This window comes from Mytilus edulis, chromosome 5 (assembly GCF_963676685.1).
Source record: "Mytilus edulis chromosome 5, xbMytEdul2.2, whole genome shotgun sequence".
Taxonomy (NCBI): domain Eukaryota; kingdom Metazoa; phylum Mollusca; class Bivalvia; order Mytilida; family Mytilidae; genus Mytilus; species Mytilus edulis.
Window position 1 is genome coordinate 90980479 of NC_092348.1, and position 20225 is coordinate 91000703.

General features: G+C 32.4%; 1 protein-coding gene across 1 annotated transcript; it reads left to right on the plus strand.

Annotated features, from left to right (window-relative positions):
* Positions 1–5979: 5979 nt before the first annotated feature.
* Positions 5980–18253, plus strand: LOC139522559 (lactose-binding lectin l-2-like). The gene is made up of 6 exons (XM_071316027.1): positions 5980–6101; positions 10633–10721; positions 13026–13116; positions 15060–15257; positions 17122–17197; positions 18130–18253. Exons 1-6 carry the CDS (start codon positions 6056–6058, stop codon positions 18155–18157), a joined length of 528 nt encoding a protein of 175 aa, XP_071172128.1. The 5' UTR covers positions 5980–6055; the 3' UTR covers positions 18158–18253.
* Positions 18254–20225: the final 1972 nt, after the last annotated feature.

The window sequence follows — 20225 nt, forward strand, 5'->3', positions numbered from 1 at the left end:
CATCATCCTCTGCAGAAATAAATCTTTTATATGTCCAACTGCATATACATGTATTACATACATACACAGTATTAAGGTTTGGTTGTAACTAAGCTATTTTAAAAGTTTTGGCAAACATGTTTCGGCGAGCGGAGCGAGGCAACTTTTTTTTCAAGGGTTTTCACTTTTGGAACTGCTGAAAGCCCAAGAAGCTATAGAACAAATGATGCAAAATCATGCTTTCTGGGTGTTCCCCAGATCCTTTCTTAATCTGAAAATGCAAGTTCTGTTTTAATATTTTTTTGACAATATTTTGGTCTCAAAACAAAATGTATAGATTCAGTGTAAGACTTAATTTTCTAAGGAAACATCAAAAGACCAATATGAATGATAAAGCAAAAATGTAATTAACATAGTTAAGTCTGTGGCTGCTGTTTTCTTTTTAAACTCATGATCAAGTTAATAACAAAATCACTAAATTACAAAATGAATGCAACGTTACACTAACAGAATACAAGAAGGTCAATCAATGACCAAAAGACAAATAAATAAGAAACATTGATCCTGAAAAATCAAGAGCTACGTCTGAGGGAAAACAGAACTTGCTTCTTGCTAGGCACTCACGGTGAATACAATTTGATATGGAGACAAGCGTTTGGTTTTGAAATTTCCTACATGAGGCATTTGCCTGAATGTAGTTACTGCCCTGTAATAAAAGTGAGGTACGAATTCCGGAGACAATATAACTCAAGTTAAATGAAACCATTTTTCAGACATTTCAAGAATATTTAAATAATATTTATACTTTTATTACTTATAAAAGATTTGGGAAGTGTTTCCCGATTTATTTGTTGGGAAAAAGATGAATTTATGAAGAATCTGGCGCCATCTCATACTTTCAATTAGACTTGCTGAGTTATTTATTTTCAATACATTGCTAGTTATCTTCAAACTACCACAGAACAAACCATTTATTTCTTTGATAATCAAGGCTGAGTTATTTATTTTTAAAATCCTCCTGCCAACCCCCCCTCCCAGAATATCAAATGGTCGCCCCCTTATCATACTTTTAGGTCCTAAAAGCTATTTGTTTAATTGACCTTTTTGTATTCTTTTTTCGAGCGTCGCTGGTGATTTTTTTGTGGACGAAACCCGCGTAGTCTGTTTAGCATATATGTCAATATAATGGAATTTGATGCGACTGTCATACAAGTGAGAGGTTAAGCCAGCTTTAAAATAAAGCTTTATCCACCATTTTCTATATAAGAAATTGCCTATACCAAGTCAGGAATATAACAATTGTTGTTATCCATTCGTTAGATGTGTTTGAACTTTTGATTTTGCCATTTAATTAGGGACTCTCCGTTTTGAATTCTGAGTTCAGTATTTTTTGTATTTTTTCTTTTTATGAGTGTTTTTAATACTACCGTAAAGATTGTTATACCTGGCTAAACTTAAGCAAATCTAGGAAGTAAAATCGTACTTCCATATAGAAAAGTCAGAACATTAATTTGTAAAAAAATAAACATGTTACTCGTAAGTAAGGTACACCAAAAAGGTCACATTACGGGTGAGCAATAACCCCAAAATCATGACTAATTATAAAATTCATGTTACTCAAAAGGAGGTATGTTGTCAATGTATACTTTAAAATTTTAAATGAAGACAGCAAAAGTATACAGCTGTTCAAAAGTCATATATCAATTGAGAGAAAACAAATCCATGGGAAACACATCAACTATAAGTGGACAACAACGACACAACAGAACACTAAAATGCAACAAAACTACAAACGACAAACGACAATGCAACATGCATATACATGTTATTATTATAAGTTGAAATAATAAGTTGTGTGAAACATTGTGTTAAACCTCATTATTGTCTTATTTAAAATTGGCGAGAATTACATTCAAATTCATTAACTAATAGTTATTAAGATTTACGTAAAAACTATAAAGCAAAAATAATATCGTCAGCTTATGATTAAGGTATTTAATTGTTTAACTTCTTTTAAATGAACAAGTGTTCATAACTGTCAAAAATAAAATTCAATTAACTATACGCTTCTATTCCTGTGTTGATTAGCTTTAAAATTTACAACGAGAGAAGAATGACATAACCAACACCACGAACATCAGTAGCAAATATTACAGTTAATGACGGATGGATTAAAACAAGTTTATGTACCAGAAAATTCGTTCCTCTTGTAGATGATAACATTCATAAAACCAATGGTAAAATGCGTACCTTTTATAAGTTTACAACAGATACTCAAATATTTATCAGTAGCAGAAACTACTAAACATTCAGAAATTATTACGATGTTTTTTTTTTTGTTGGGGAAAAAGCGACAGGGTTATAATCGTAATAATTTAAACTCCTATTTTGAAATGTTATATATGAATTCACCAAAATTAAAAGCGCATTTTAGTCTTAAATGACAAAATCGCAATACATTCTAAATTAATAGTATCCAATGAGATAGTACATTCTTCGTATTTCGCTATTCCTCTAGCTGTACTCATTCCATGCTATAGTTAATGGTTATATGTATCTACCTCTATACAATCTCATACGAAGCAAATATTAATATATCTACACGGGATACCTGACTGTTTATCAAGAATCATGTCATCAAAACAATATTTTACTACAACAGTGAACCATTTGCTAGACTGACTATGCGGTATGGGCCTTGTTCATTGTTGAAGGCTGTACGGTGACCTATATTTGTTATTTCTGTGTCATTTGGTCTCTTATTGAAAGTTGTCTCAGTAAGATACAGCTTCAGGCCTTGAAGTCATAAAACTTTCGCGTCAGTGTTTTTGTACTCATACTCCAAAATCATCCAATTAAAATTAAGATTTCATGTTTCGAGCATGATTTTTGTGGTCAGAGCACTGAGCAAAGTTTTATGACTTCAACTCTAGGGGTACAGCTATGTCATGCGTCAATGACGTCATCAGTAAAAGCTGTTTTGTTTCACTTCATGCAAAATATGTGAAGGAATGCACGAACACATTGTTTTTAAAAAGCAAATACAGAAAATGACAACATTTATCCATTTGTTCAAAGAGCTATAGTTTTACAACGTGAACCAAATTACATAGTTGAAAATATTCTTTAATGCACATACAGACACTCTATGACGCTAATACTAATATACTGAAACTTGCTTTTACAGACTTTGTAACCAGTAACAGAAGTCAAAGAACAATGAATCATTATTCTGGAAGGCTGACAAATAATAATGGATAAACCAAAACATTGAGTTCAAGTATGCTTAAGATATTGCGATTAAAATTATACCAACAACACCCTCGAAACCTTGAACTACAGAATGATAAATTAACCATAGTCTCATATAATGATGCTGCTAATCATCTCATTGACTAACACTTTATTAATTCTCTGTCCGAGTATTTTCTAATAACAACTAAGTGCAAACACGATGTATTCAAGTGACAAATTAGAGTTACATTTTGAAAATGTTCTGTTATATTTAAATGATAGTTAATATTTAGAACTACTAAAGGTTGATGTTTAGTACTACTAAAGGTTAATTTTCAGTACTACTAAAGATGAAGACCTATGTATTGGTAGAACCCGTGTCCTTAACAATAATGCTCGTTTTTTGTGTAACCTTTTGTTTATGTAGAACATTTTTATGCCCTACGTACGATTATAGCGGGGTTTTATGGTTTCTTATCTGTGTGTCTGTTCGTCTGTCCGTCAATTCGTCCGTTCGTCCGACTGTCCCGCATTGGTTAAAGTTTAAGGTCAAGGTAGTTTTTGATGAAGTTGAAGTCCAATTAACTTGAAACTTAGTACACATGTTACCTATGCTAGGATCTTTCTAATTGTAGTGCCACAAAAGAGTTTTTACCCCCAATTTCACGGTGCACTGAACATAGAAAATTATAATGCGAGCGGGGCATCCGTGTACTATAAACATATCCTTGTTCTATTTTATATATGTTGTACTTGTTTACCAAAGTCCCCAATCATATGTCAAAAGCTCAAACACGTTAAACGAATGGACTACAACCATCATTTTCCTGACTGGTTAAAGGCATTTACTTCTGTAGAAAATGGTGGATTAAACCTTTTTTTTTTTTAGCTAGCTCAGTATCTTACTTGTGTGACAGTCTCATAAAATTCCAGATAAAACATTTTGATACTTAGTATTTTCTTTCTCTCTTAATTCTACTAGTTTTGTAAGTATTTATCTTGATAATGTATTTCAGTGTTTTATCATATTAAAATAAAATCTCTCTATTCACATAACAATTCTTAGAACTCCAACAAAAGTTTCCTAAAATTTTGCCTAATACATTTGAAATAGCCAGAACGACCCATTTGTATGATAACATTTGATAGATCTTCACGAAAAATGCAGATCCACTTCTTTGATTTGCTGTAAATGACCTTAAAAGTTATATAAAAAAGAAAGTAAATCAAGACATTTTTAATATGTATTCTAACAATTGTAAATTGATAAGGGGATATTTTTTGTCAAAAGACTTTTGTCTCTATCAATTTCTGTCCTGCAACTTTTAAAGGAGAGACGCATCATAAAATAAAAGACAAACAGAACATATAACTATAACAGAAACATAAAATCTAGCGATTGCTCAATACGAACCATCATAAACCCGGATAGATTTCTGGTGATCCTGCTCTATCCGTCGTGTTTCACCTATTAAATACATTGATAAGCTATATCAAGTAAAGAGGCTTCAAATAAAAGCGGATAGGTACCGTCTCTTATTAGGCCCTTGTACATCAGCAATTTTGTAAACTATTGGTCATGTAATTAAAAAAAATAGTCCTGAAGGGCATACGATACAGTCACATGGAAGGTAATGACGTTGCGAACTTAAAATGTTATTTGCACGACGTCAAACTGTGACATATCGGAATAAAATGCATTATTCAACTTATTTTTATCATTCAAACTTACACAACTTAAAAACGAGTTCATGAACCCCTCTTTTTTAAAATTACATTTGGTTTAATTAGAAAAGCGTCAATATTTTTTTTTAAAATTTCATAAATATACAAATATATATACAGCAAAAAATTACGTTTGTTTTACTAAATTCATTAACATGTGATAAAAATAGTTATTTCTAGGACAAAAATGCACAAACTTATGGGATACTTATATAAACTAGAGATTACAAATAATTTAACATAAACCAGCTATCTTTTAAAACAAAGAAGTTATGTAAATAAAGGCAACAGTAGTATACCGCTGTTCGAAACCCGATTGAGAAAAAAACAAATCCGGATTACAAACTAAATTGAGGGAAACGCATCAAATATAAGAGGAGAACAACGACACAACAGAAACACAACACTAAAATGTAACACACACAGAGACGAACTATAATATAACAATGGCCATTTTCCTGACTTTACAGGTACAGGACAATTTAAGAACAAAAGTGGTGGGTTGAACCTGGTTTTGTGGCATGCCAAACCTCCCGCTTGTATGGCAATCTTACTATAACATTAAAATGAAAACATTACAAACAAAAAATACGTCAACAAATCCGAATTTTAAACAACTATTTGAAATTTTGACCTCATTTTACACAAAAAGTAGCGCATGAAGATGGTTTTTTTTTTATTACATATTTAATTTAATCAGGTAAAAAATAGTCGAAATGCAAATTTTCATCAAAATTTCAATATGGAATCTAAACTGTATCGTATGCCCTTAAACCTATGAGGAGCTAATTCACCAACATTGATATTTTGGAATGGACATGTTCTAATGACAAAGTATAGACTGTTACTAGTATATACATCATAATCATTTAAAAAATAAAAGAACAAAGAAAAACACTTAAAATGAGCAACACGAACCCCTTTAAACATAACTAGTGGTGATCTTCGGTGCTTTGAAAATAGACTTTCGTTATATAGAATCTACATAGCTTAGAAAAGTTCAAACTGGTGCACTCAGTATTATCTGCTGTAATCAGTAAATCGTATTGAACGTTTAGATAAAGACTATTTCTTAGTAAAAGTCTTCTCCCGTATAAATCCAGTCATAAATCTAAAAATGAAAGGCTTGTTTGCATTATATTGCATATCTTTGTTTGTATGCGGTAAGTATCTTTAACTCTTTTATTTTTGTATTGCCATTCACATGCATGTTTTGCACTTAATTTGATAGGCACCATTAAATTTAAATGTCAAATAGAATATAGTGTTAGATAAGCGTACCAGTTTGAAAATAGTCATAATCTTTAAGTTTAAATCTGACCTGAATGGATTTTGTTAAGTTTTACTCCATGTGTTGACATTACGGCATATTAGAGGTAACCGGTGAGATCACGAACCGACGAATAATGACGAACGAACGTATTGGGAGCAGTGATTTTCATATTGGGTAAAGTTCTTTAGAATCGAATAATCGACTAAAATACCCCTTGACACCTCACAATTGCACAGTTTCCTTTATTAGAAAACAATGATTAAATACGAGCTTTCAGGTAAAAGGATGGATATATAAGACTATGTATTTTTAACTTATATACCGGAAGTGCCTATGTACGGATCAAAACGAAACAGTACGTATAAATGTATACCTGTGGTGGTCACCTTCTACACTTTTAATAGTCACGTGGAATGATAGCATGATTTAATCGTGAGGACAATCAATGAATTGGCCACGGTGCATGTGTTTGAAAGAAAAACATATAGAAGATATTGAATATATATTTGTTCAAAAATAAACATTTTAACTAGTAGGGACCGACCATTTAACTTTAAGATTTTTTTTATGCGGCGCGACAATTTTTTTTTTTCAAATTTAACATTCAATGATTTTTTGTGGTAATTATCTAAGAAAAGATTTTTTTTCTTCCTTAAATCAAATATATTCTTTCCGAGAGAACCATACCCTCTCCCGCCCCCTCTTCGTGTTAAATGGTCGGTCCTGGACAAATATTTTTTTTTATTATTTGTTGCAAATTTCTTGAAAGGGACTGTAAGGGACTGTCCCTTACAAGAAATTTGCAACCAATAATAAAAAAAAATCAGTTTGACACCCCCATCCCCAGTTTTCCCCGTCTTTTTTCTATGTATTATTTTATATCGCATTTAAAGCGGGTATCGATCATCTACATGTATCTTTAATGAGGGTATAAGGAGGGAACCATTTGATTCTGAAGGGGCAGGCCTGGCAGATTTTGTCAGTCAGATTATTTATTTTAGAAAAAAAAATTCTACTGCTACACGCAAGATTATTTATTACACAGGTATCATTTTACTGTATAATAGAATTTGGAAGCCAGTTTTTTTTTAGGTGGAAGCCAACATATTTATTACTTTTTTTTCCACTGGCCAATAAATTTATTTTGGTGATCTGCCAGCTGCGATTCTAGAATCAAAGGGTCGTCCACTAACCTCCATTTAGTATGCGGTATTGCTGGTATTATTTAAGATATTTGGTCTGGGAAAAAAGAATAGTACGCCGAACAAAAATTTGGAACTTAATACGCTGGAATTATAAAATTATATTATTATATCTTATTTTGGTTATTCATCGTTTATTCTAAGAACACCTAGTATATATGAAGTTTTCTGTTAAGTATTCGGTATTCGTTATTTCCTTTTTTTCCCTAGGTACAAAGAGTACAAGGAATCCCCCTTTTTATTTTAGCTCATTCTAAACAATGATTCGAATTAATACAAATGTTCAGTTAATTCTTTCTTAAGCTTTGCATGTACATGTATGCGCCCAAGGAGGGGTCACGTTCTATATAAAAGTATATACAGACGTTCCTCTAGAATTGGTCATTTTTCAACTTGTCAAATACATGACTGGATATGAAATTTAAACCTTATTATATGATTTGGCCGGTAATTTCAGGACTAATAAAAAACTAGGCGAAAATTATCAGGCAAATCTATGATTGGGGCAGAAATTTTGAACTAAGGGACCATTCATTAAATTGAAAATGGGGCTGGGGGAAGGGCATGTTCAAATTTCTCGTCAGAAATTATTTTTTTCTCTGCCATTTCTTACCATACTTTATTCGTTCAGTATCTAAGAATTTGGAATCAAATTATTTATTTCAGAAAATACCATCCCCCCTTTTTCCATGCAAGTTAAATGGTCGGTTTCTAAACTCATGTTTTGGTCACAATTTCAACGCGAAATGTGTGTACCGTTTGGGAGAGTTTGGTACTGCATCCAATTAAAGTTGATACTTGTTTTAAAAGCTTCAAGTTTGCAATAATGAAAAATAAGAGAGCCTATCTTTTTATTTATTTATGATTTGCTTATGGCCTGTCCTGCCGTTTAATTTCAGCCCCCCCTCTACAAATCACGAAACGGTCGTTCTCTTCTCTAGGTGCTGGACAGAATTATTGTTTTTACCAAAATCAGACTAGAAATGTTTTGTTCTAAAAAAATATAAGCCCCCCCCCCCACCACTTCCACCAGAAAATGCTCCGTGACTGACGACGACATACAAAATAAAAAGAATAAAACAGTCAGTACGCGTATCAATCAATAAAAATGCACTTATAATCAAAGCGAGATAATAATGAACACTTAGGCATCCTAACTTGAAATTAATGATCCCGCTTCGTGTCATACGGCAAAGTAGGTGATACGTTCGTGATTCGTACGTGATTCGTGATCTCACCGGTTACCTCTATTAAAACGCAAATAGCTTTTGATATTGATTGTATGTACATCAAAGAACGTCTCGTTTTTTTCTAAAAGGTTCAAGGTTCTACAGAAGATACCAAGACCTTGTTGATAAATATTCCGTATCAACGTCGCAAATAATACACGATGGTTACGAAATATAAATTATGTGTACTGACGATGTTTATCATTTTAATAACATTCTATAGTATTATTTTTACTGCTTAGTTTTTTTTTGGTGATATTCATTTGACGTGGCACAGTACTTATACATCTCGTCATTGTGTGTTTGTGCTACGGTAAATTTTTGTATTCTTGTCGTTAAATTTTGCAAATGTGCTTTGTCTATATGCCTTTTTGTGTTTCTTTGTTACACATGACGTGGCTCTTTTCTTATACAAGCCTTCATTATGTTATGGTTATTTTTTTTTGTCTTTCATGTTACTTGTAAAATGCTTTCTCTATATGCTTTTTGTTTTTCTTTGTTACGTATTTGTTTTTCTGCTGATTAAGATTATAACACAATAGTGACTCATGTTCTCTAATTTTGACATTTTTACCTTTTGTGTCTGTTTGTTTTGTTCTTACCTCGTTGTCAAAATAATGAAATTTTATGTAACCGTCATACAAGTGAGAGGTTTTGTCAGAATCAGTTCTAGGTAGATCTCAACAAATCAGTTCTAGGTAGAACTGTCAGGATCAGGTCTAGGGTAGAACTGTCTAAAACTGTTTTAGGATGAACTGTCCAAATCAGTTCTAGTCGTAGAACTGTCAGCGGAACTGACCTATTCAGTTCTAACCGTAGAACTGTCAGAAGAACTGACTAAATTAGTTATAACCGTAGAATTGTCAGCAGAACTGTCTAAAACTGTTCTCGCCGTAGAACTGACCAAACATGTCAGGATTGTAGAACACATGTAAATGACGTCACTGCAGTTTTTCCGTAACGAGTAATATAAAAACAGTGCTGTGATGAGACTTTGTAAATATATATATCATAATATTTTAATTTATTTATATTCGTTTCGTTAAACTGTTTAATGGGTAGAACTGACAAAATCAATTCTAGCCATAGAACTGACCAAATCAGGTATAATCGTAGAACTGTTCTGGTCGTAGAACTGACCAAATATTTGGTCAGTTCTGAGTAGAACTTTCTAGAACTGTTCTAAAGGAGAACTGTCAGGATCAGTTATAGAAGAACTGTCTAACCCTGTTATATATAGAACTGTCCATAACTGTTCTAAAGTAGAACTGTCAGGATCAGTTATAGTAGAACTGTCTAAAACTTTTCTAGGTAGAACTGACCAAATCAGTTCTAGGTTAGAACTGTTCTAGACGAGTTCTCCTGACAGAAACTCACAGATTTGATGATAGGTTAGAATTGTTCTAGCTATAACTGTCTTAAAGGTGTCTGGATGACAGTTTTACATACTGTTTTTGAAAAGTTCTCCTGACATATTCTGACAGATGAGAGGTTAGAAGTGATCTCCTCTGTACAAAACTAGGTTTAATCAACTATTTTCTACATAAGCAACAGGAGTATGACAGTTGTTATCCATTAGATTTATTTGTTAGAGGTTCTGAATTTGCCTTTTAGATTATGAACATGCCTCTGAGTACGGTATTATTGTGATATTCATTTTTGCATGCTGTTTGACTCATGTTAAAAAATCCATATCTTTGAAATATATATTTTTTTAAGATTTGTATTATTACTTACACAGCAACGAAAGGGATTATTTGTTTGTTTTGGACATGAATTTGCTTCACTACTGTAGTAAGATAATTTCCCTCAAATGTCGAACAATAAAATATGTTGAAAGATTACTAATTGCTTGTTTTTTTTTAATCTAAATATGAACAGTATAAAATTAACATTTAATGGTTTGCATGAAAGCTTTTATGTTTTAGTATTTTGAATGTCACAATATGTGTATGTATTAATGTATTTGCATTTTACATTAAAACCAAAGGTTATAGTTGTTGCCACAGTGGATGGCATTTTCACGCTGGCTCATGTTTTAAAATCTTTGGAGAACGAACAAAATGGGTCACTGCTAAGGTAAGCAAAGTAAACAATTATATTCATTTTACGAATTAATTATCTTGTAAGAATTCAGTTGTTGCCCATACCAATTTAGGAATACGACTATGATAGTTGTTGTCCATTTTTGTTCATTTATTAATAAAGATAGTATTATAAAAAATGAAGATGTGGTATGATTGCTTGTAGGGGATTGTAGTTACGACATAAGGAACATATCCGATATCATCTGTGAAACGGTTATTTCAAAACGGCCAACCGACTCGTGATGGCGTCTGTAAAATATACGAAGGGATGATTTCAAATTCACCTTTTGGCACTTTTGGCTTAATAGATTCCTTGTGAGTAGCAACCCTCTATCAAGGAAATCATGATAGGAAATACAAGCCCGGGAATATCGTATTAATTGGGAGCTATATAATCCGTATGCAGGTGTTGTTGGAATACTGAAGTCAACTCTGTGAAAATTTTACCGACTGTACGGTATGGGTTTTCATGATTATTGAAGGCCATATAGTTGCCTTTATTTGCTTACATCCACTTCTTATGAACATTATAGTGTGTGATAACATTGTGTGAGGGAATTCGACGTTTGATGTACCACTGTTCACTCCAGTGCAATTTATGACAATACCACTGCATCAATCAGAATTATTTTTTTTGAAGTGTTTTAAGAAATGATTTTGCTTTGTTGTCGCGTATTATTTGTGAAACATTCAATGTTTTAAAAAGGCGAATTTTCTTTATAAAGTCAATGATTATGTTGACTTTTGAAGGCCAAACTTTCTACAGCCTTAAATACGCTAATGAAAGATCCAAAAACTATACCAATACATAACGACATGTTTATGAAATTATAACAAATCTATTGGTTAACAAATTTTTACTCGTTATTGTAAAATAATGAACTTAATATATCTGACATTTTCTCCCTACCCAGTTTACCCCTATACATTTTTATGATGTGGACTGGTCATTGTTATTGAATCGTAGGCAATTTGATTGGATTAAGTTGTTATCAGTTTACCTTCAAACTTGTTTATGCTTTTCATACATGACTATTGATTAATTACAACGTGCATGAATGTGTACGGTAACTAAAATGACCTTCAAACTGTACACTGGACGAGTCAATATTATGTTTTATCAATGAAAGTTAAGGTATGAAAGGTAAGAATTGCCACTTATTCGATTTTCACAAAATTTTCGGAATATACAGTTGAAAGGTTATTTTTTAAAAGCCTATTGTGAAGAGTAAAGAGAAAGTTTACAAATAATACGTTTTGTTCCATTAAACAAGTCATTTTCGTAAGAGAAATACCAAAATATATTTTACGCACGACTACGGCAGGTAAAATGATTATTTATCATAATAAAAAAAAGCATTTTTCAGTCTCATTGGAATATGTTGATTACAATTAATCTCAAACTTAAGAAGTAAGTAACTAAAGTCAAAATATGTCCGATCTGCCTATTTCTGCACATCAAAAGTCAATACGATCGGTTTGAAGTCAATTTCGTCTACCTCACAAAATCTTGTTAGGCACTATAATATAGATTAAAAAAAATGGTTCTAACAAAACTAGAAATACAATATCATACTGTATCAATGAGCGTCACTGATGAGTCTTATGTAGACGAAACGCGCGTCTGGCGTAATTACAAAATTTAATCCTAGTATCTATAATGAGTTTATTTACAACAACTGTGTCGTTGCCACTGCTGGTGGAGTTTTAATTCCCCGAGGGTATCCCTAGCCCAGTAGTCAGCACTTTTGTGCTGACAGGAATTATCAATGCTATGGTTATATATATATAAATTAACTGTTTACAATGTAAGACTAGAATTTTTGAAATACTAAGTTTTTCTACCTCAGGAGTAGATTACCTTAGCTGTATTTGGCAAAACTTTTAGGAATTTTGGTTCTCAATGCTCTTCAACTTCGTAATTTATTTGACCTTTTGAACTTTTTTGGATTCGAGCTTCACTGATGAGTCTTATGTAGACGAAACGCGCGTCTGGCGTAATTACAAAGTTTAATCCTGGTATCTATGATGAGTTTATTTGAACTGTTGATGAAAGCAAGCTAAAAGTATTTAGTATGAAATCATGCTTCCCGACATTCTGATATAACAGTTTTAGTAATTGTTCAAAGATTGTATACATTAACGTGATATATAGAGTAGGGAAATATGCAACTCAACAAAGCCATTAACAAAAGTAACAGAGAGTATCAACCCAAGAAATATTGGAAACTCGTGTTTGTTTTATGATGATGTCTTTCACATCAATTTTTAAGATACTTTTTCTTTTATCTTCCAGGACCGTTGTCACCGCCTTGGTGCCCATTTAGCAGAGGACCACAGTCTTGACACTCATAGGTTTTTAATCTGGTTCATTAAGAAAGATCACAGTAAGATCCTAATTAAAAAGAGAGACAAAATATACAAAAGTTATATTCGAACTAATTTTTATAAATTTCCTGCTTACAAAACTTTGAAATTTTCGAAAAACTAAGGATTTTTCTATCCCAGGCACAGATTACCTTAGCCGTATTTGTCACAACATTTTGGAATTTTGGGTCCGCAATGCTCTTCAACTTTGTACTTGTTTGGCTTTATAACTATTTTGATTTGAGCGTCACTGATGAGACTTATGTAGACAAAACGCGCGTCAGACGTATTAAATTACATTCCTGGTAACTTTGATAACTTTTATGAGTGAAAAGGAAAACAAACCGACAAAGCCATGGTAAACTACGAAAAAGGATAACTGAATAACGACAGTATACAATATTCAACAAATTAGCAACAAGAACCCCACCAAATACTGTTGTGATTTCATGGGCTTTTATGAGAAGGATAAGCAGAACTGTTCTACAAATGGCACCCATCGTGATAAGCATGTTAAACATGTGGAGCAGGATCTCCTCATCCTTCCGGAGCACCTGATATCACTTTAAGGTTTTGGTGGGTCTCGTGTTGCTAAGTCTTTAGTTTTCTATGTTGTGTGTTGTGTTCTATTATTTGTCTGTTTTCTTCAAATGTTTAGCCATGGCGTTGTCAGTTTATTTTCTATCTATGACTGTCCCTCTGGTATCTACCTAAATGTATTCAAGTCAGCGCTGATTACATATCTAATATAACATGAATCAAGTAAATGCAAGTTGTGAACTACAACCAATTATCTTACCTCGAGTGTGTATTTACATGAGCAACACGTAGGATGGCATATGTAGAACAGGAATTCCTAACTCTTCAAGAGAACATGAGATCCTTCCGCTTTTTATATGGGATCGATGTTACTCATCAGACATCAGTTTCTATACTGTTGTTTGTCTTTTAGTAAGCTTTTTATGCTATGGAGTTGTCAGTTTGTCATGACTAGTGACTTTTAATGTTCCTTAGGTTTTAAATATATATATTCATAGTGGATGGGGAAACAAGTTACTGAAATTATTCCTTCCACTTTTAATTTGCAAATGCTACTTTGAAGCGGCATTAGTCTATCCTTTCTTCGAAATCTACAAGGATGTCCTTTACTTGCAAGATATATTGCTCTCTCTTAACACGGACCAGCTTTTTTGCGTCCTTTTCCGACGGACTTTCATCGTTTCCCAACACCATACTTCTATTCCCAAGAACGCGGATCGAACCAGGAACCATTGTGTTTGTAGTCCAATGCGCTAACCACTACACCACGGCTCTCTCTGGTACCTGTGATAAGTATGCAGTACACATCATAAGAAGTTGATATAAACTACTGAAGGTCACTATACATGTGTTTACCTTGTCAATAACTCTTTCGTCACTTTCGGTCGGGCAAAAATATTCAAAAATATAATGACTACCCATGTTAAAACAACAATAAAGTATAGCTTGCGTCAATTATTTCTTAAATGACTTTTTGATTAAAGAAACAAATTTATAAACTAGGTCAAATATAAAGGCTCTAATTTTTTTTTATTTAGCATTTTAAACTTTAAAATAGGCGAAACGCACGACATGCACAGATACAAAATTTCAATCCTTGTATCTATGATGAAGTTATTTGCTCCGAGCCAATTAATTTGTTAATATATTGATCATAGACTTCCAAAATATCTTCCACGAACACCACAATAATTCTACAAAGCGTATACAATCACACGAAGAAATTGTTTGTGAAAGTGCCTTCCTAAAAAGACATATGAAGGAGGATTTAAGTCTATTTTAAAACCCGGCCTTTATAACATATTGGTGAGTATGTTAAAAAAAAACCTGTAAAGAAATAAATCGAATGTTAAGTCTGTATAAAAAAATTGTAAAGAAATGAATCCTTTGATTGTAATGTAAATATGAAAGAGTATATTGACAGGTTACGCAACTTCACATCCGACTGGGGACAATAAACCAATTTACTATCTTGGAGCAACTGACCACGATCTTGATTACGACTGGGTGTGGGAGAGTACGGGTAAAGTGGTTTACCCAGAAATGTTCGGTAAAGGTCAACCTGATCGATACAATGGTAACCGACAGGAGTGTTTATCAATCAATGTAAGAGACGACTGGGGTAAGTACATATACATAGTTAGTATTATACAAAATGAAAACTTTCAACAATCGGTCAACATTCTGCATTCGAAACACTCACCACTTTCCCAAATAGATTATTAATTATCACATGGCACTGCCTGAAGATGGGCTCTAAAATATAAGGTTGCTGGTGTGATGATTATGCCACATATTAAAAGAAATACACACAAAAATGACATCTTAAGGTTAATTTGTACTGTCATGTAATGTTGTCCTTTTCGTGTTATGTTTAACATTGTCATAAAAGCAAGATGGTTGGCTAACCACAAAACTAGGTTTTTGTTATTAAAATGTCCTGTACCGAGTCAGGAAAATGGCAGTTGTTATCCTGAAGTTCGTTTCTGTGTGTGTTACATTGTCGTTTGGTTTTCTGTTGCACTTTAGTGTTTCTGTTTTTTTGTTATTTTTCTCTTATAGTTGTTCTGTATCCCTCGGTTTTAGTTTGTAACCCCGATTTTTTTCTCTCTCAATTGATTAATGACTTTAAAACAGCGGTATACTACTATTGCCTTTATTTACTGTACTTTCACCGATAGACAGATTCTATAATTAAAAGAACGTAAAATATCAGAAATCATTTAACTTTTTATTATTTAGCATCGCTTTTACATTTCTAAAATTTAACTTTGATCTTACTGACTGATAATTTCCTTTCTCAGCCAGGGGAGTGATATGATAACCAACGATAATTATCAGTGAAAAATGTCAAAATATTCAATCTTAATCAATACTCCTCTGGCTATTTTTGAGAACCATTGGTTTTATGGTGCTGTGAAACCTGTGGTGACCACTTAAAATGTTATGTCCTTTTAAAAAAATAACTTATTTGTGGGCGTATCAGACAAATTTCAACCCGATCTGACCTATTGAATCACCAACGGATGACTTCGTCAACACTGTTATGAATTGGATAACAAAATTTTTGGCTATTTACGGAATAGAAGGTTGCTGAAAGATCATTGACTGTTTGTGTTAAACTTCATCATATTTCGGAATTTTTGGTCCTCAGTCAATGTTTCTCTAAAACATATCCTTATTTGAACTGCTCCTGAAAGCTTGATTATAGATTTAACGCGCTTTTTTCAAACTAACAAAAAGCTTGTCTGACGATTTCACATTGAAAGTTGAATGAACACTTTAGAAAAGAAAACTTACGTTTGTCTGCCTATTGTCTGAAAACTATTTAAGAAACAGATTCCATACCTAAATCCGTGCAATACGATATTCCTCTCGACAGTCAAGACCCAAGCTTCGAAATTATTTCTTATTTATATATTGACATTTAAGAAAGAATCGTAACAAATCATATTAGAGCCAAGATTTTGACTACTGAGCTGAGGATACTTTCGGGGACTTTTAGTTTGAACAGCAGTAGTGTCGACATAATGCCAACGAATTGAAAATAACAGTATAGGAATTGTATGCGCCCGAATAGCATTCTAAATTTGCCTACATCAAGAATCAAGAACGCTTATTATCAAATATTTTAAAGGAAATGATTTAAATAAATGAAATTGCAAGATTTAACACTATAAACATACAAAATACATTGATTTGTACTCGCGTAAAAAACAGCTTTTTTTAGCCTGTCTTTTCTGCTAGATTCTTGAATTCGTATTCGAATAATTGCAAATTTTACTCAAAATGACATATATCATATACGAATAAACGAACTTAACACCTATAATTTGCTTACATCCAATGCATTTGAATATGACAGATAGCTGACTAAATGGTAGGCACATTACATCTGATAAGCTTAATATGTTTCAAGTGATCAATGCAGGTTCAGATAAGACAACAAAAGTATTTATACGGTATTATCATCTATATTTGCAAAGACTCTGACAGTAATTGGGACGACGTGAAATGTGACTCTCCTAAAAACATGTATATCTGTGAAATGAAAGACTCTGGGTAAGTAGATATGTTATCCTTACGTCACTATTGTGAAAAAAACTTACATTTAAGTGGTAAACACAAGAATTAAATTCATTAATATGCGAAGAAACAGCATTAGCGTTGATAACGTTGTCTGTCCAACACGGCGGTTACGGGAAAATAGAACTAGGGTTCCTTCTACGTTTTGCATATGTCAATGAAACATTTAATTAATATAGGGCTTCATTTTGTCTGTGAGGCACTGCAAATTAATTCCTAGGTCTGAATATCCTAACTCTATCCTAGTTGACCAAATTATACATTACCTCTGCTTTTAAGTTAAACATACGGATCAACTCATCGTATTATGTGTCGAACACCATATATGCTATATGTTATGATCTACTATGTCATAAGAACGAGCTAAAAACCATTCATCAATGATAGTGTCTGAATGCTAGCTTTTTTTAGTAAATGTTACTATTAATAGACATTTCAAATAACTCTCTTCATCGATTAATGACAAAAAAGATGAATAGGCTGGTCTCATAAACATTACATAATCGATTTAATGTAAGTTGATTTAGAAAATGACGCCAGGAATTCCAGCAAAGGTTAGTCAGGTAAGAGTCTTAAAATATACCTTCTTTATTTTGACAAAAGTATATATTATGAAGTTTTTAAATTTTATATTTCTTTTTTTTAATTTTCAAACAAAATGAAATCCACGTCAACGGTGTTTTTCTTTGGTTGGTATTGTATGACACGTCGAAAATATGTTAAATAAACTCATCACAGATACCAAGATTATATTTTGTATTTACGCCATACGCGCGTTTCGTCTACAAAAGATTCATCAGTGTCGCTCAAATCCAAAAAAAATAAAAAGTGCTTCTCATAAGATCATAACTAATAACCTCTTACATTTCCCTATCTGTTTTAATTTGTTGCAATCTTTGTCTTTTCAGACACAGTGGGTCTCATCTTATTGGATGAACAGATGCAGTAAATAGGTTTATAAAAATATAATAATAAGATTAAATTGACTAACTGCGACGTTGAATTGACCTTATTAATAAAATTGCTAATGAGAATCTATTTTTAAACTAAAGTTTATGATATGCTGATTGAATATTATTTCCTATTGTGGCTTTTCCTTGCAAAGGATGTTTTTTTGGGTCCTCTTTGTCGGGTTTACATTTCTTCTTTGCCTCAATATGCTAGAGTTTTGCATTCCATTCTTAGATTTCAAATAACGTATTACAATGTTATGTTCACAACAAAACATCACACCACGGATACAGATAGCATAAATTAGCTATTCATGTTACTTTAAGTTGTACGATTTCAAAATGTGTGTGACTAGTCTTTTTGTGAACTATTCAGAGTTTTTTAACAGATATTTTAAGGTTTTTGCTGGATTTAATTTAAGTCGTTGGTTAATGAAATCTTCTCTATAGTACAATTATAAGAACAGTAAAAAATAAAATAACTCAAATAGCGAACTAAGAGGAAAATTCTAAACGGAAAGTACCTACTTAAATGGCAAAATCAAAAGCTAAAACACATCAAACGAATGAATAACAACTGTCATATATATTCCTGACTTGAAACAGGTATTTTCGTATGTAGAAAATGAAGGATTAAACCTGGTTTTATTGCTAACTAAACTAGCAGACAAAGAGACAACAACCTGACCTAAGAATAAAAACACCCTAAGGCCACCGGTGAAATTCTCATATCACATGGCAAAATCAAAGGTTAGCTAAAACACAACAAATGAGTGATAACAACTCTAATATTATACACTTTAAATTGGTACAGTAATGTCTATACTTAGAAAATGGGCGATTAAACCTTGCTTCTGAAAATATTTAACCTTTCACTGGTATTGTATTCGCATACAATTTCATGATATTGACAACATTGTGTGAACAAATCAAACATACATCTTATGTAAACATGTCAAATAATTGGATACAGCAGTCAACATTGTGTTATAATCTCTATAAAACAAACAAATATGTCAACAGGAGAAATAAAATTTCACATGGACAAAACTCATAAACACAATGAAAGACAAGAATACACAAATGTACTACAACACAATAATACAATGACAGGAAGTACCGTACCACGCCAAAAAAGAAGTATTAAGTTTCACAAAGAACAATAACAGAGCAGTTCATTTGTATAACATGATATTAAGATGATAAACAACGTGAGTACCTATATATATAGTATCTATACTTCAAGACCATCATGTATAAATTGAAGTTGATACGGAAAAGTTATCAACAAAGTCTTCTTATCTTCTGATGAAGTTTAAAAAAAGAAGGAAGACGTTCTTTGGCTTTACCCTCTATTTTTTCACTTTTCTGCTCAGACACGGGTTACGTCTTAAAAAGTCTAACTAGCTATCTACACCAGGTTTATGAACTAATCAGATTGCAGGATGTTTTCGACGAAAGAAATAAACAATCTGAATTTTAGATTGATTAATAGGTTACTATTTCAAATGGAGCTTTTCATTATTTCTGTTTGTTTTGTTTACAAATTGTTGTCAATATAATGGAATTTTATGCGCCTGTCATGTAAGTATGAGGTTTAGCTAGCTATACAACCAAGTTTGATCCACCGTTTTAAACAAAGTAGTTTTCTATTCCTTTGATGCACTTTTGATGTTTGGTTTTGCCATTCGATCCGTGTTGAGTAGTCGATAACTATTATTTAGTAAATTATTTTTCTATGAGAAAAATCTAGATCATATGATTATAAAGGTGAAAGATGTCTTTCGAATTATAGAAACAAAAAAACAAAGACATTGTTTTCAAAAGAATCATTAGCTTACATATGCCTGTGATAATGATACATTTTCTTCTTCAGTTCAAATGATTTCTTCAATATTAATTGGTATATAGAAGATTTTCTCATTCGACGAAATAGAAAAGGTCCTTGCATTATGTTTCCGGTATACAAACATGATAAATTTAACACAAAAGAGATAATGATATAGAAAATAAATCGAAGTCGTTGGTAATAAAGTTCAGGAACACAAAACAGA